At 42.8% G+C, this 17705-nt stretch overlaps 1 protein-coding gene across 2 annotated transcripts; it reads right to left on the minus strand.

Moving 5' to 3' along the window:
• Positions 1-2899: 2899 nt before the first annotated feature.
• LOC139198914 (sarcalumenin-like) lies at positions 2900-17360 on the minus strand. 2 transcript variants are annotated; one of them, XM_070827897.1, is made up of 9 exons: positions 17295-17360; positions 9966-10693; positions 9422-9935; positions 7668-7769; positions 6807-6902; positions 5927-6043; positions 5424-5657; positions 4615-4964; positions 2900-4518 (listed from the first exon to the last, which is right to left on the minus strand). In XM_070827897.1, exons 1-9 carry the CDS (start codon positions 17350-17352, stop codon positions 4018-4020), a joined length of 2700 nt encoding a protein of 899 aa, XP_070683998.1. In that variant the 5' UTR covers positions 17353-17360; the 3' UTR covers positions 2900-4017. The 2 variants fall into 2 exon arrangements, with proteins under 2 accessions (XP_070683998.1, XP_070683997.1); XM_070827896.1 differs by having other exon boundaries at positions 9422-10693.
• Between the last annotated feature and the right edge of the window lie 345 nt (positions 17361-17705).

The raw sequence follows: 17705 nt of genomic DNA on the forward strand, positions 1-17705 counted from the left end.
AGTTTAAAAAGATCTCCTTTGTCACAATGCAAGCTCGGAGGTCTTTTCTACTCACACTCACACACTCTCTCACACTCACACGCACACACATATATACCATATATATATATATATATATATATATGTGCATGTGTGCGTATATATTGCAGCAAGTATTACACAAAAAAGAATTATCCAGGACAGATGGTGCAGACGACACAAAAGTATTGTTATTAATGTCTAAGGCGTGTTGACGATCAAATATCTAAGGTGGTACGTGCTTCACTAGAATGAATGGAGACTATATTGGCTTTTCTTTTGTATTTTCAGCTGGAGATAGTGATGTGATGAGATTGTGAACAGCAGGTGAATAGCAAGAACATAAACAAGTTAACACAAGGCTGTAGTGCTAATTTAGTGTGTGTGTGTGTGTGTGTGTGCGTGTGTGTGTGTGTGTGCGTGTATCTTCCTCCTTTGACAAAGCAATAATGTTTAAACTCTGAATCAAGTAAAGCAATAAGTCTCTATGCGTCGTGTGTGTGTGTGTGTGTGTGTGCATGGCATGTGCGTGTATGTGCTTATGTTCGAGAGCTTACAAGAGTGGCCTGTTTGTAGAGTTGATAAAACTGTACTGATAAGTCTGTGTTAACATTGTGCCTTAAAGGCTGGGAGTACTGCCTGTCAGCTCAGCAAACACTGATTATACACAGAATATGAGCTCAAACACATATTTGCACGTGTAGCATTTATTAGCTTCACACAGGCGTGGTCCTGCCGTGCGGCGTGTGACTGTCTGGTGTGGTGGATGTGATATTTTATTGACCGCTGGGGAGGGGGTGCCCAGAGGATGAACCATAATTACTCTGGCGATCCCCTGACGTTTCTTTTAGCTTTTTTACAGATGCTGTGAATTATCTCATCTACTCAATGGGCACAAACTTTCCTACAGACGTTCACGGTACCCAGAGGAGTATCATGATGGCTTAAGTGACCCCCCCCTCCCCCAGACTTTTCTTCTAGAGCCATGAGTTTTGAGTGAAATGTCTCTACATCTATTGGATTATTTCTCCATGAGTTTTGGGTCTCACATTGATGTGCCTCAGAATGAATTCTAATAACTTGATCTACTGACTTTATTCTAGAGTCACCATTAATATCTTTCCAGTACTTGTTTTATGATCAGATATTTATTATATTTACCTGCAAAACTAACAACATTGCCATCTGCCAGCAATCATTGTTTTATCCCAAAGGTTTTCTGGGAAATGTAGCCCTTATAATGAGAAGCAACAAAACTAGCGTGAGATAAAATGGGGAATTTCCTGGCCATTCTCTATTTTTTTCATGTATTATACTATTTTATAAAATAAAGTAGTGTTAAAACTCACTTTATAAAGATGGATTCCTATTTGCAGCACCTTATACATCATCTGCTTATACATCACCTTTAGTGCGTATTAGCATATAGTTAGCTAAACTAACATATTAAACAATGTAATGTCATAATAATACTATTATTCTTAACATCAACGTGTTAGCATTGTTAGCACTGTGGCAGACTACAACTTCACACAGGCCCACAGCATGGCTGTAGACTATTGTGTTTGAGGCTATTATCAATGAAATTACAGACTGCCCTGTATACTGTAAAAATCCACAGGCAATATGGGAGCAAATGGATGACTGGAACTACACAGAATGTAAATGTTTATAGAGTATTTATGTTACTGTACAGCCCAGAGGGAGCTTCTATGTGACTCTGACAGTAATGAGATATGAGAAAATATTTTTAGCAGAATTTCTTAAAAGAGTACTATGAATACTTTTTAAAAACAAACTTAGTTTTAATGTTATTTTATTGATTGATTGATTGATATGAGACTGAATTGCCTTTTTGTTTGCTGCTCTGGACAACCGTGAGATTTGGGCAGTGATTCAGAGGTGCAGAGAGCCCGACTGCCTCTGTATGTGTGCCACCAAACCTTCATGTGTGATCACACATGGATTTACATCGCTAGAAAAAAAAGTGCAAATTTGAATCATGAATGCAGTTAAAGGAAATTAGACAGACACACAAATACAATAACACAAATACACAGATGCAAAAAAAAATCATTACCACTCGTCAACACCACTGGGGGTTCATTCTGGTCGACAGTAACGTGATCTGTCATGGGGATGTGCCATATTGTTATGTAGATTTCCACAGTCAATCTTAGGTTTGTCATTTATAACAAAGTGTTGCATGCAAATACAGATTTTAGCCAATTTAATTTACATTTAGAATAAGATTTGTATCTACAGAATGTCCTGGACTCTCTGTACCAAAAGTGTCGTTTTATTAAAGTAGCCTTTATATTTTGAAAAACATCATTGTGACATTATATTCTATTTTCTCTACTATACACTATTTCTTCTTTTCGGTGTATTTAAAGTGAATCATCTGGCGATATAAAGAAATAAATGTTCCCTCTATCATGCCGTCCTCTGTGCAGTCACACATTGAAAGGAGGCGCCTCTTGGTGGCTGTTTCTAGTCACTGCAGGGAATAATCAACAGCTATCAAAAACATTTTTGACACCTTTTTTATTTTACTGTTAATGGGATTTTGGGGCTGTTGTGTGCTCGTTCAGCTGTTAAACGTTGAATCACGCGTTTAATCCATACAATGCCATTATGTATGAACAAATGGCTGTGCAATATTTTATTCTGTGGGCGCTCTTTCTCCAATCCATGGCTGTGTGTTGTGAGGATGAGCTCTGGTGCTTTTAGCCTGTGTTTGGCCCAAATTTCACTAATGCACCATCGCTGCATTTTGCAGCTAAACAGCCAAATGATATGAATTATGTATTGTTCCAGTGGAAGAGATTGTATCTGTAATGTCTTTGCAGCCTTACAAATGAAACCAAGCAGGAGATCCTTTTTAGTGTTGTTGTTTACTCAAAAGAAATCACTCAACAGAATGACAATTACAAACAGACCTATAAGAATAAGGGAAAGATTACATTTTTAAAGGAAATGCCCATGTGTTATGCAGCCGTGCTGAGGTAAAACTAGCAACAGTTTGGTGGGCTGAAAAGGCCACGGTGGCATTGAATACAAGCTTTTTTACTAGATTACGATAGCTGTATTCAGTCAATTCAGTCCCAGTAAAGCACTGAGAAATGTCAAAATAAAACTCGACTCTAAAATGAACGTAGTATAGTGCAATACAAAGAAATAAATGACAGTATAGTATACAGTAGTGCAGTATGACACAGCCACTAAACATGGTTAAATCACTGCTAAATAAAACACCAGAGCACCCTTCTTTCCATTTTATTGTCGCACCATTGAAAATATGCACCCTGACATGATAACGACCTACAGTGGTTTAACTGAAAAAACACAGCACAGCAGTTTGACTGAATCCTCGGGCTTTGCAAACAACACAGAAGACAAAAGACTGGCAGCGTTCACTGCATTGCTGGAGGAGTACAACCACTGTTTGCATCTGTCTCTGGAGAAAAAATAATGTACAAACTTGAAAACAGTGAGAAACAGATGAATTCATCAACAAGAGCAGTTATAAAGGAAATAGACGTCTTTGATTTTGTTCTTTTGATCATGTTTTGGGAGTTTATTTCTTCTGCAGACATTCATCAACTTTTGCAGACAATTTCTTTCTACCAAACCCTAGTCAAAAATGCTCACTTTTAATTGTTTCTTTTGACCCACCTAAGGGTGTCACACTGTAGGACACCGTGTACCAGAGAATTACTATACAATCATAAAAAACTATCTGAAAATCAATTAGGTGTGATTTCCTGTTCAACTGTCCTATTGTAGTAAGAGCCATCCATGTGGTACTCCATGCAGGTAAAAAGAAGCACTAAGAAGAACCCGGTCGGCTTGCTTTGCACATTTTATACTCTGATTCGCTCTCCCTGCTCAGTTTCCCAGTTAAATCATGAAAATCACAGCAGTGGGAATTATTTCAGGAAACCCTCTGGCTGTTTCTGCCGCCATCTGCCTCCTCCCACACCGCTCTCCTCCCTCTCACTGCCTCCTCCAGCGATTCTTGGGTTTCTCCTCGCATCCGGGACCTTCACAGGTGCCAGGGAACGGAGGCGGAGGTGCCGGTGCCGCCTTCGCTGGGGCAGGAGTGTCTGGGGCTTTGCTGACACTGCTGAGCAGAGCCGGGAGCTCGTGCGAGATGGCCCTCTCCATCTTCTCTAGCAGGCAGCCGCCGGTCCAGCTGCAGTGGTAGGACAGCTGCTTGAAGCTGGAAACAGGGTTCACACCAAAGAAGTCCTGGTACGCCACCTTGTTGGGTAGGTCGAACTTGCTAACGTTGGTTTTGGCCAGAATGGATTTGAAGATGTAGTACTTGTCTGGGTCATTGACGATGTCTTGGAACACCTCATAGGGGTCACTAAACCAGCCCAGCTTGTCATAGTAGGTCTGGAGGTAGCGGTCCACCAGCAGGGCGTGGATGCGCACACGGATGCCATGCTGGCGGATGAAAGCAATCTTGTTTTCTAACTGATTCTCAATCACCTGCAGGAAAGAAGACAGAGAAATGAGAGGAGAAGGAATATACAAATATAGAGATATGGAGTGGATCAGTGTTGCCACTAAGTAAAGACACCGTACCTGGTTGAGGTCCTCCAGCAGAGAGATCTCCTCCTTCATGAAGAGCTCTCGGCTGGTGTCTGCAGCGTAGTCCTGAGCCCAGAAGGAGCTGACGTACACCCGAGGAGGCTCTGTGACGTTAATCAGGGGCGCCATGCTCCAGAACAGGGCCCCATACACCCTCATCAGGTCCTGGGTGCTGAGACTGTCTGCCTTGTTGAGGATGAGGCGAATCTGGGACTCGCGGCCTTTCATCTGCTTGAAGAGCATCTCCAGCTCCCCACCCACGTCCAGCTTGGTGGGGTCGAACACCAGGAAGATCAGATCAGCTCGATCAATGAACCACTGACACACCTCATTGTAGGGGTAACCTGAGGGAGAGGAGGGAGGAGGCACAATACATGAAAAGAGAAATGTTTTGAGCTCTGTCACATGTCCCAAAGCAGCATGATGGATGCAAAGCTATATGAACATTTTACATGTGAAAAAGTTTTCACCAAGTATTTTGTCTAATAGAAGCATATTGTTAATGGGATTTCTGGTTCAGGGATTCCACATGTAACAGTAGAGAAAAAATAGGTGAGTTTACAAAGATTACTCAGAAGATTCAAGCCCAGATTTTTACATCATAAATGGGTTTTAGCAATAAGCTGCAAGGAAACATTTAATTTCAGTGTGAAAATCTCACTCACTGTAATGTGACGCAACTTTGGTTGTTGATACACTGTGTATCAACCATGTGTAGTCTGTCAAGTCCAGTCTAGTCACCGACACAAATGATAATGAATACTATCTATCTGCTTCGACGTTGAAGTATTAGTAATGGTCACCTCTCTCCTGCTGCTTGCGGTTTTCAATGATGCCAGGCGTGTCAACAAAGGTGACCCTCTCCAGCAGTTTGTGGGGCATCTCAATGCCCACCAGCCGCTCCAGGAAGCCTTGGCCAAACTTCTCCAGGGGCGAGAAGGACCGCGAGCTGTCTGCCGCCATAACGATGCCCTCTATGGTCCGAAACTTGTCACCGTGCATTATGACTGTGTACTCTGAGGTGGTGGGCTCAGCCCCTGATGGAGGGATGAAGAGGAGACAATATTTTAATTCAGGATATAGTTAACTAGCTGTCTTAACAGATGTATAGATATATAATTCACAATATGTTTATAGCATATTTCATCATTACATTAGTTGTAGTCCATTAAGTAACCTTATACTGATGTAATTATGAATCTTTATCACTATTCTAGTGATTTGCAATTGTCGTTATCATTGGATAATAGCTGTGTCTGTTTTTGTGCTCCGTGGCACAAACAATCAGGATGCCCTGAGTGCGAACCTGTGTAGAGTCCCTGTGAGGTGCCGTGAAGACCCAGCAGGTAGTTGATCATGGAGGACTTGCCGACACTCCAGGGTCCCAGGAACAGTACCATGGGCTTAGAGGTGATCTCACCATCTGCACAGTTTGTGACAAAGACAGACACACAGAAGATGAGCAAGAGAAAGAACCTACTTCCATCCATTTTTTTCAGGTCATCATGTTGAGCATAATCTTTTGGACAAAGCAGAGCTGCAGTTGCCACATTTGGTTGTTTTTGCCATACTGTTTGAGGGTTGTGGTGTTTATGAGTCATGGCCTGGCCAGACTACCATCTGCAACTGCATGAATATTCATGGTCCTCAGAGGGGGGTCGCCGTAAGTAAAATTTCCATGTGCTCACTGACACAACCAAGTCAAATGTGCAGATTGACATAAAATGCACCAAACACATGAGTGCACCTCCTGATGTCCTGATTGTATACATGTCTTCCCTTCCTGCACCACAAGGGGTCCCAGAGTCACATGGCACAGTTTAAAATCTTCATCCTGCCTTCAAGTGCCATGGAACAAAGTTGTAGGGAGCCTGGCCCAAACAATGCTCCCTTTAATTTTCAGCAGACAGACTCCTTATTGTGCGTCTCTGTGTGCCTGGTTTAAATAATGTCAGGTCAGGGCTCTATTAATTATGACTTTCTTTGTACTTTACTCTTTCTCCATTCTATTAAACTATGTAACTGTGAGCTGATAAGAACTGTTGCTGATGTGTGCCTGTAAAGCCTATTGAGACACTGTTTATACTTCATACTGCTATATATTTGCCTATACAAACAAACTACTGTTAATGCTCCTGTACATGTTGCTTTAACCCTGTGTGAGCTCCAACGGGAGGCTGATTTACCTGTGACTTCATGCTGCCGGAGCTCATTGTACTTGTAGGCTTCCTCCATTGGCTTGATGGCGGTGTGGTAGATGTTCAACAGTTTCTTCATTGCAGCTAGAGCGCGAGAGAGACCAAAAGAAAATGAGATGTAATAATTGGGATGTAATGGCGAGAAGACAATGTGGACAAGAGTATTATTAATGTTCTTGCTACCATTACTGATTACAACTATTGCTTTGGCAGGACGTGATGAATCGCCCTCATAAGGTTTATTGAATCGAGCCGAGGTGATTAAGAGACTGGCTCTGCTGCAGCCCTTTGGCCTCCCTGAAACGAACCAATCTGGTTGTAGAGAACAGAGAAGCTTTCATGCCGGGGACAGAGTTACACTTTTACACTGATTAATCACCTGCCTCGAGACGTGTGTCTGCACACACACACACACACACACACACACACACACACACACTTGCGTGCATACACAAGCACGCATACAGTACACACACTCACACGTAACAGCCCCAGGACCTAGACATCATGAAGCAATTTCAGAATAGTTTCAGCAGAAAAGCCCCCAAAACGGTTTCAAACTTCCTTTCATTCACATGCAAACACATCTGTTTTTCTTTTCCATTGACAAAGCTGTAAACATTCTGCAGCGTTCCGCAGCAAAGGGTTGAAAGGCATTTGAAACGGTGGGCAGCACTGCAGTGTTATCATTGTGCATATAATGTTTAATCAGTAGGATGTGGGGTTCACTGGCTGTGTGCATGTATATGTATGTATGAGTGTCTAGGTGCACATGTGCTGGTGGGAGTCTTTCTCATGCTTTATGCCCATTTCTTTTGTCAACCATTTTGAAATATCTTTCCTCTGTACCTGAGAACTCTGCTGAGGGCTCAGCAGTGGCCAATCGCAGCGTGTCCTCAATGTGGGATTGATCCCTCTGTGCCGGGCCTGCTGCCTCAACTTCCTCATGTGCTGATTGGAGGATCAGACAGACAGTCAGTCAACTTTTAAGGTCAAAGGCCTTGACATTCACTCATCTGCGAATGCAAGAAAGCAGTCATCTGACAGAGAAGCCTTGGGAAACGACTTTGCAGGTTTCTATAGCATGCACTGACAATGAATGACAAAGAAATGAAGCACGCTATCTTATCCGCTAAAGCTGTCAAAGACAATGAGTGAGCAGAGCGTCTGTTGTGAGTGACCAGACCATCTGGGATGAGTGTGGCCCAACTGTTATATCATGCTGTTGTCCGTCGATATTCATTTCCTCTGCTATTTTGGTTTGTGTATTTCTGTACCAGAGGTTGTTGCTAATTCCTCCTTGGCTACACACAGTGTCATATTCTAGGGGTCCGGCATGCCCGAGACAGAAAGAGAAGAGGAGTAAGACAGAGACCTTTGCTATCATTTCATGAGTCATCCCAGTGAATCAAGAATCAGATTCCCAAACAGAATTTTTGTACCACTCTCCATTAAGGAATATTCTATACTGAGTTTTAAACATGGTTAGGAACAATTCATCAGTCAGTGATAAGTCATTTGTAAGTTGAACATTTGTACTGACTTTGACTGGTGTTTATCCTCCTCTGAATAAGTTATTAATACATTTAGTGTGGTCTGGAGACTCAGTGGTCAAACAGTTCATTAGAGACTTCTTCCTGCATTATTAATGGACTTTTACTGCTCTACAGAAAATTCATGTTGGACTTATAAAGAATTGAGAAAGCCACTAATTAAAACTTAGAAACAACTGATAAAGTATGCCTTATCAGAGAGTAGTTACAAATCCCTATACAACAGTAAAGTTGATGTAAAGTGGCAAAATTATTCAAATTCATGAATTCATGAACTCTGTCTTTTATCTTGTCTGAGGTTGTTTTCTCTAATTTTATGTGCTCCTCTGTTTCTCTCCTCCCTGTTCTGAGAGGTTTTATCTTTGCTTTTTATGAAGGAAAAATCATACTAACATTGAAATGTGTCTTATTAACCTCCTTACAGTTAAGATTGCTTATATTAGTCCATTATTATTCCATCTCTTTTTGTTGGAAAATAATTGTGTACTGAACCTGATCGGAGATCACAAAGTGTAATTTCTCCTGATGAACATCAGCATCGTGTCAAGGCCACACCAAAGCTCTCTTATTATTTACCAATAATATAAAAATAATCCCTCCATGAGTTACAAAGTCAGAGTTGTGTGAAAAGGCTTTTCCAGCCTCTGTTGAGCTCTTTGCAGCAACCTGGTCAGATAAGATGACACATGTAACATAAAACAACCTCCACTGACACTCACAGCAGTGTAATGACTAAAGTAATGAAGTGGGATCAGAGTAGGCGATGGGAAACTCCTTTAAGACTCAGCCATCGTCTTTTATAGCAGGTGTCGACACCCAGACACCAGATAATGGCATGCAGCCTTAATTACAGAAGCACACTGGACTGGACGGGAACAGATTTACTGTAACAGGATCCCCCCTGTTCTACATGTCGCTGCTTAGACAGAGCGAAGGAGAGTCACCGGCCTCTGGTGTCAGTGAAAAGATTTAAAGTACCCTCTGCTACAGCTTTACTATTGGCATGAGATTTAAGACATGTTGTTAACCCAGGTGGTTATTGTGTTGTACCTGTTGTTTCAGACAGGTGCGCAGGCTCCTCTGCAGTGACGTCCTCCACTGTCACTTCCTCGATATCGACAGGGGCCTCCTCCACCACAGGGGCCTCCTCCACCACAGGGGCCTCCTCCACCACAGGAGCCTCCTCCACCACAGGGGCCTCCTCCACCACAGGGGCCTCCTCCACCACAGGAGCCTCCTCCACCACAGGGGCCTCCTCCACCACAAGAGCCTCCTCCACCAAAGGAGCCTCCACCACCACAGCAGAATCCTCCACCACAGGAGCCTCGTCCTCCATGGTCTCCATTGGTTCCTCTTCCGCCAAAGGAGCCTCCTCTGCCACAGTAGCCTCCTCTGTCGTGGTTTCCACTGGTTCCTCTTCCATAGCCACATCCTCTACAGATTCTGGTGTGATGACCTCCACAACAGGCTCTGGCTCCACTTCAGGGACGACCTCAGGTTCTGGTTCGGCCTCTGGAACCACCTCCGGCTCTGAAATGACTTCAGGCTCTGGCTCTTCCATCACCTCTGGTTCGGCCTCAGATTCTAATATCACCTCTGGTTCTGTTTCCTCAGGTTCAGAGTCTGCTTGAGGAGGCTCTGCTGGTTCTGCTTCAGGTTCGGATGCAGCCACAGTGACCTCCTCAGCAGCGGAGGCTTCGTCCTCCACAGCCTCCTGTGCGTCTTCACCTTCTGGCTCCTCAGCATGTTCGTGCTCTTCTGCTGCTTCTTCCTGAGGTTCATTCACTTGCTCTTCCTCATGAGATGACTCCTCCTCTGCTTCTACCACTCCTTCCTCGGTTTCCACCTCCTCTTCCTCAACCTCGGCCACCTTCTCCTCCCCTTCAGATGATGCGGCCTCCTCAGCTGCTTCCTCTTCCTCCACACTTTGATCCTCCACCAACTCAGCCTCCTCTGCAGACTCAGCCTCCTCCTCAGATGTTGCCTCCTCTTCTTCTACCTCCTCCTGGGAAGCTGCTTCCTCCTGCTCTTCTTCCCCATTGCTCGTTTCCTCCTCAGTGGAAGTATTGTCCTCCTCCTCTTCCTCTCCCTCCTCCTCATGCTCCGAGGTGGATGCTGCTTCTTCCTCAGTGTCTAAAGCTAATGGGGGTTGGCAGGGCTGACACATGGCCCTCTCCGGGGCCGGGGTGTCGTTGGAGGAGCTCTGGCTGGCATTCTCCTCTGTTGTGTCACACCCACAGGAGAAGATGTCTCCCTCTGGCTGCTGGAGCTGCAGATGCACCACAGCCTCCTCATCATGGATGGAGGACCCTGCCAGGAGATCTAAGAGGAAAGGTGAGGAGAAAATATGGAATCAGACAAGACAAAGTTTCAGATTATAAAAGCTTTACAAATTTGTGTGTAAGTCTATGATTAGCGAATAAGATCAAAACTAATAAGCTTGTGATTTCTAACATTAATAAAAACACATAACATATTAAAACATTAGCCTTTTAAAGGATCATTTAATTCTCTTTTCCCTTTCTTTGCCAAGAAAAATGCCTTTTTTCATGGCAAAACATGTGCACAGCTATAGAGGCCTGTCATACCCCCAGTATTATCTAATGGAGTCTGGGGAAGAAGTCAGGAGTTGTGTGTTGCACTCAGAATGTTGTTTTGGTCAGAGGACACATAAGTAAAGCAGTGATTTAGACCAAAGACTGTTATAGCAACTTCAAACCAACATGCATCCATGAGGCTGAAAAAAAACGAGGGAAAACAAATGCATTTGAAAGCATCTCTGACCAATCAGACTGCACGTCTTAAATTAGGGTGACATGTGTAAACCGGTCACCTTTGTTTGTTATGTCAGTGCTTGACCAGTGCTCATTCACTGTGCAAGAACAGAGCAGATCAGATGTTCAGCACCTCCCAGATTTAAGACTCAGATTTCAGCTCCTTGAATGGTGACACTAAAGCATGGACTATTTGAGGCCGACATGCAGTACACAGTTGTGTAAAGAATCTATAATAAGACAGCTGAGTGGACAGGGCAGCTTGGAGTAGTATAATGTATTTGTTATCACTTTATTGTGCATGCTATGAGAACGTTAATGGGAATTTCTATGCAAAAATGTATCAGAAAGGGGCCTTTTCTGGGTTTTTGCAACATTGCTGTGTTTTTTACTGGCAAAAACAACCAAAAAAGTAGTGGATGAATGAATTTGGGCTTAATCCTTTTGCTAAGGTGAGCTTAGTCTCCTCTGTTTTCTTTATCTCAAGGCAATTTCTATTTTTCAAAATGTAATCTCTTCAAAATATGGAAAACCTACTGGAATGTGTGCCTGTTTTAAGTTTTTAAGCTGTATAAACACAACTAAACCCAAACTGACACAATGATTTGGAAGAACAATTTTTTCTGATATTAAATATCCTCAAAGTAACGAAAAAGTACACAGAAAATAAGTAAAATCAGTGTTTCCCCTGAAGTACATCATTTTCTTGTCAGAGAAGTCCCACGAATTGCATTTAGACCATGAAAAAGAGACATTCTTGGTATCAAGCACATGGTATCATGTTTATATGCATAAAGTTTCCAGAAAAACAAAGCCAAGGATGGTTTCTGTTCCTCTTTAAGTCCAATAAAATACAAACATTTACAAGCTGCTCTGACACACTGTCCAGATCACATCCAGGTAAACAGACATCCCTCAGCATCCTACTGTAGATCACAGTTACTATGACTTCAAAACAATCCCAGCTAAAACAGGGCTCCCACTCCATTACACCACATACACGCATGTACATTAGTTACCTGACGCAACCACAGTGCACAAAGAGCACAAGGCCACGACCTCTATTTAATTATAACTGTCTGTGAGCGGTTATAATGTGCCTGTCTTAAGACTGGGGAACACATAAAGGTGCACAGTGTGACATGATGCGGCTAAATGCACATCTACAGTTCATGTTACAGGATCGGGTCAGTGTGTGGGATGAAGACTAGTAGCTGTGGGCAGCTGTCACAGATTTTACATGATCTTAAGACTTCTGGATCAATGCTCATCATGAGAAACGCTAAAGAAGACGCGAATACCTGTGACGATAGCTTTAGAGACTCCTTATAGTCCATGAGATACCTTACACTAGTAAACATGTAAAAACTGTTGTTTTTTTGTCACTTGGGGTTAACTTTTTCAGTTGATATAGCGAAAAGTTGATTATTTAGACAAGCCGCAGTTATAGAGCAACAATAGCATTCATTTGAAGTTCAATATCCATTCTCTTTTAGCTCTGATTTTGGGCTGTACCAACTTCTGAGGGAAATATCTGGCTCTTTAGCTGCAAAATCCTCCATAATGTTCACCAGCTAGTTGCTAGCTGGGCCTGTCTGCCATTTGAAGAGGAGCAGGTAGATTGCAGCTGGTTTTTAGAGTGTTTTTCTGTCTTTTGTCATGTAGCAAAGGAAAGCACTGGTAAAATTAATAAAATAAACACTGGCTTGTTTCCATTTAGATGTTCCAACCCCAGGGCCGTGGTATTTTGCATGCTGCTTCACTAACATGCCACTCTGAACCACAAAGACAGAAAAGAGTCCTTGTTAGTGGTCAGTTACAATTTTGCTATGCGTAAAAATGAGAGTAATCAGCTGAAGACTCAACACACACACTGGTTTCTCTATAATGGATTTGTGTTAGATGCTGGTAGATGTATGAGGGAACCCTTCCTCTCTGATTTTGAGGGATGCTACAGCAAAATCTGAAACTCTAAATGCCAATAAACTCAATTGTTTCTATTATAACAATGCGCTTACATAATAAGGTGCATCACCAAACAGTAGTGTGGCCATCAGCTGCTTTCTGTTTTAAATGTGGATGTGAAAGTCCCAGTGTAAAGCCTCCGAGCTGAGTCCACCAAACCAAAATCAGCTGCTTCCAAGTCAAGATACATGTAGATTTTCGGCTGAATGGCAGGCTTAATGCTCGTTTACATAGCTATCTGAAATGATACTAGCATGGCTCTGTGTACTCTCCTTTTCCTGCACAATCCTCCATGGCAGCTTCTTTGCCCTATTTTAAGGTCCTGAATCACACATCAAGCCATTTTGTTCTCATGATGTCGCTTGTCACCTCTTGTTTTTGGCAGCTTTGTTAGCTTATCGCCTCCTGGGGGGATTGTCAGCGTTAGTGGGCAGAGAACATCAAGATTATTTTCCCCAAAGCATCCACAACTGTGTGCAGAATAAGACCGAGATGTTTTGTTTCATAATGTTTTCTGCAATTGTGATGATAGTTGTGCTCTTGACTTTTAACAAAAGTGACAGTTGTCTTGTCTTATTCCAAGTCTAAGCAAAGTTCAAAGTCATAGCAGGCCACGGTTCATTGTAATACAAACCCAGTCAAACCCCACAAATCAAACCAATGGACTTCCAGTACTTGGCCAGGACATCACCGATGACGTGGCATCGATGGTAATGTGTTCTAATTGGCCAAAGAGGCCGAGTCCGAAATCAAAATCATCCCAGAGATGAAGGAAAAAAATCCAGCTCACAAATCACCTCTGATCCTCAACAAGCCAGATTTATCTTTTGGCAGCCTCAGTGAGACGGTGAGTTGATGTGAGGTAGAGAATATTCATGTGTACTTTCTGGCTGTCACTGAGGTCGAGGCATGAGCCTGTCTGGGCTCTGGCATTCGTGAGGAGGGAGCCCGGTAACGATGTTCTGATTGAGCCATGGGGGAGGTTTGGATGTTGTCCAAAGACATCGTGCTGCAGCTTTTCCCGCGTAACATGAACAGCAGCAGCAGCCAAGATCCTGAGGTGTGTTGGTGAGGATGGATTGCCAAAGTTAAATGACATTACATAACAAGGCCAGTCCTGAATGACCATTTACTGGCCTATTTATGTCATATTGAATAAGGTAAATGTGCTAAATGTGTGATCTGATCTATAATTTGAATCCATTAAATGAGTGGTTTATGTAAGAAGCAAATATTTGTGCACCTTGATGTAATGATATGCTAAATGCAATGATTCTACGGTAAATGTTAAAAGAGCATAAGTTCACATCATTAGGAAGAAGGGAAAGATGAGAGAATAGAAGTGGAGATAAAATAGTGTAATTCCTGAGACATGTTTGTGAAGATTTACATTATTAAGAGGGAAAGTTTTAGTAGAAAAAAATGCATGGAAACAATACAATTATGAATTATTTCAGAGAACCAAATTTCCCAAGTAAGTTTTTTTCTTTTTAATCACAGTAGCAGCGTGACTCTTGGGATGGCATTGTGGGTCTGTTGGTAGGTCTTTGACTGTCATGACTTTGGCCCAGACTGAAGTATCTCAACAACCACTGGACCGATTGTTAGGGAGTTTTGTTAAACGTTGTGAAGAAGATGACTCCTGATAGCTTTGGTGATCCCTTGACTTTTCCTTAAGCAGCACCATGAGACTGACATTTATGGTTTTGAGTGAAATGTCTCAAAATTCAAATGTTGTAAAAACAAATGTCATCAGTCAAACTATGGTCCTGTAACTCATGGACACCAGATGGGATGGCCTCTATCTGCCTGGGAACCCTAATGGTACAGTTACATACTCCTGGATGCACATTCATTGTAGCATCAGGCTATTGTAAGCTCCAACACAACAGCAAAGCCCTGACCAGCTTTAAAATTTGATCTTTGATAGTATTTTCTCACATTTATTTGCAATGCCACTGTTGTAATGGAAGTTCCCTCAAGCATAAATAAAATACATGTATATCACATCAAATTTTAGTGTAATGTGCCTCTCTGGTGGTTCCTCGCCCTGCTGTCGCTGCAGTGAAGCCTGGGCAGAGCACAGTGTCGTGGGGATAGAGTGGGACAGGTGCCTGGGTGCTGGATGGTACATCTTTGAGACAGAAATAGTCCCACAATGAGTCAGAGGGTGAAAAGAAGGAGGGATAATTCCACTCCTATTTTCAGGAAGCATGGCGCTCTTCTCCTCCCTGTGATTGTCATGAGGCTGGCCTGCAACTCTGCTGCACTATTGCTCACATTCCCTGCAACAGTGTGCGGCTGTGTGTGACTCAGTGTCTCTTTAAAGACCCAGAACAATAAACGCGTCAGCACTAGCACTGATGACATGCACCCTGCTTACTGTGTAACTCGAGCGTAATAGTCCCGATGAATGATGAGTTTGTTTTCTTTTTAGACATCAGAGCCAAAAACAAAAGCGCACAGGAACTCAAACATGCAGCCCGCAGGGGTTTTGCATTTCTGGCTCAGAAAAAAGAAAATTAAAAATTAGCACCTCAGCATCCAGACTAATTAATGACGGTTAATCACCCAAAGATAAGTTATGTCCCTTCTCATTTGATCTACACGACCTGTTTGAGCTGCACTTATCACTGCCATAGCTGCGTCAGCTTTTTCTACAGACGTGTACACAGACACACTTTCACTCTCTCTTCCTCCACAATAAGCCCATTTCTCCTCATCATTGTTTATGCTATTTTTGTCGAATCTCACACTTTCTGAGGCATCACCTCACACACACACACAAATCTATGGATTATGTGCCATATCAGTGCTGTCATTTCAATTTATTACCTTTTTTCTATAACTTTTCATTTCATTATCTACTTAATATGTAACTTTAAACAGTCCAGCTGTTTGGACGCTAAACTCTGGTCCTACATGCCCTCTGCTGTGCTCTCTCATGCCTGTTTTAGCTGGGACATCCCCTGGACATGGACCCTGCTGACTGGTATGACAGATTAGCAGCTCTGCAGAGCAGAGCGGTAGAGCTGAGGCTTTATTGAGACATGTGTGTATTTGTACTCATTCTGACTGTCTTGTAATTCCAAGCATGCTAACCTGAGGAAGCCTTTATGTGTGTGTATATGTACATGATGTATATAGTATGTATATAGAGATGTGTATCCACATGCTGACTACAGTATCTGATGACTGACTGACGCCTGACACCTGACTATGGTGACTTGCAGAGGCCAAACTAAACCGTTGCAAGGACAGACAAGGGTATCTTTAACCAAGCGTGAGCAGTCACTTCTCTAAAACATGTGGTAACGAGCAGAGCAACAACTGTGATGTATAAACCTCCATAGTTTCATTATGTATTTCTGGTGTCAAAGCTGTTCATTTCAATATGCTCAGTTTAAAAATGTATTCAGTCATCTGACATGGAATTAAAGGTGAGTCTGAGCACTGGCTGGTTACACACACACAGCTGTGAAAAGAAAGTCGAACTAAAATAGATCCAGTGGGAAAACTAATAATTTCAGTCAGCTTTAGCGTTGGCAGCAGCAGAGCGTGACTCCTTGTAGTGAGTCCAAGTCACTCTGTCATTGCTGCCACTGTGTTTCTCTCCAGGGCAAAAAGAGAATGAGCAGCAGACAGGACAGTTTCCATCAGCTGGTGTCACACCTCAGCCCTCACCCAGTCACAAAGCTCTGCACTGCACCATGACAACATGCAGTACACTTTCTCCTGCCAAATCAGCCAAATCTAAGTATGCTGTGGTGTGCATAGATGTCAAAAACGTGTTTCGCCTCAGCTCTTGTTACATTAGGAATATAGAAAAGAGGGATTTTTCACCAAGGCTATAGAAGCTACACAAAACACTGCACTTTTGACACAAGACACGAACTGAGAATGCAAAGTAACACGCAGAACTCATTTAGTTGCACATTTAAAGAAGTGAAATCAAGTAATTTAACAAAACGGATATTGATCTTTTAACCTTTCCTTCATTGCTGACCTATAAAATCATGGTCAACTCTCAGCAACACATGCAAAGCTCTGATATGTTCAGAGACACAGACATAAATAGCTTTCCAGCTGCAGAGGATCAGCATTTCCATTCCATCACTTAGAAATACATCAACGCACCAAAAGCCTGAGACATTTCACTCAAACCCCATTGCCCTCCACCTTACCTGCAGCAAACAAGGCCAGCAGAGACAGCAAGCTGCACACAGACAGCAGAGACTTCATTTTGGCTGCCAGGGGCCTTCCCCTCGTCTGCCCCGGCTATATATACTGCTCTGGCTGAAGGTCAGAGGGCATGGCAGCTGAGGTGGCGCTCAGCAACTGCACCAAAGTCAGCCATTGTGTCAGGACAGCTGCCTGGTCCAGTCAGGATGTGTCATGAGAAAAGCAGAAAGAAGCAGGAAGAAAGTGGCTGGACCAAGTTGTAGTTGTGTAGATTTAATCCTCATTGTGCAAAATGTACATGTTAGTGAGCCTACCTGAGCAACTTCGAACTTCTAATTATCAGTACCACCCAGTAGAGAGTTCATTACTTTCTACAACAACGTTTAAATGACAAAATGGCTTTTTTCTGTAAA

This window comes from Pempheris klunzingeri, chromosome 3, assembly GCF_042242105.1.
Source record: "Pempheris klunzingeri isolate RE-2024b chromosome 3, fPemKlu1.hap1, whole genome shotgun sequence".
NCBI lineage: Eukaryota > Metazoa > Chordata > Actinopteri > Acropomatiformes > Pempheridae > Pempheris > Pempheris klunzingeri.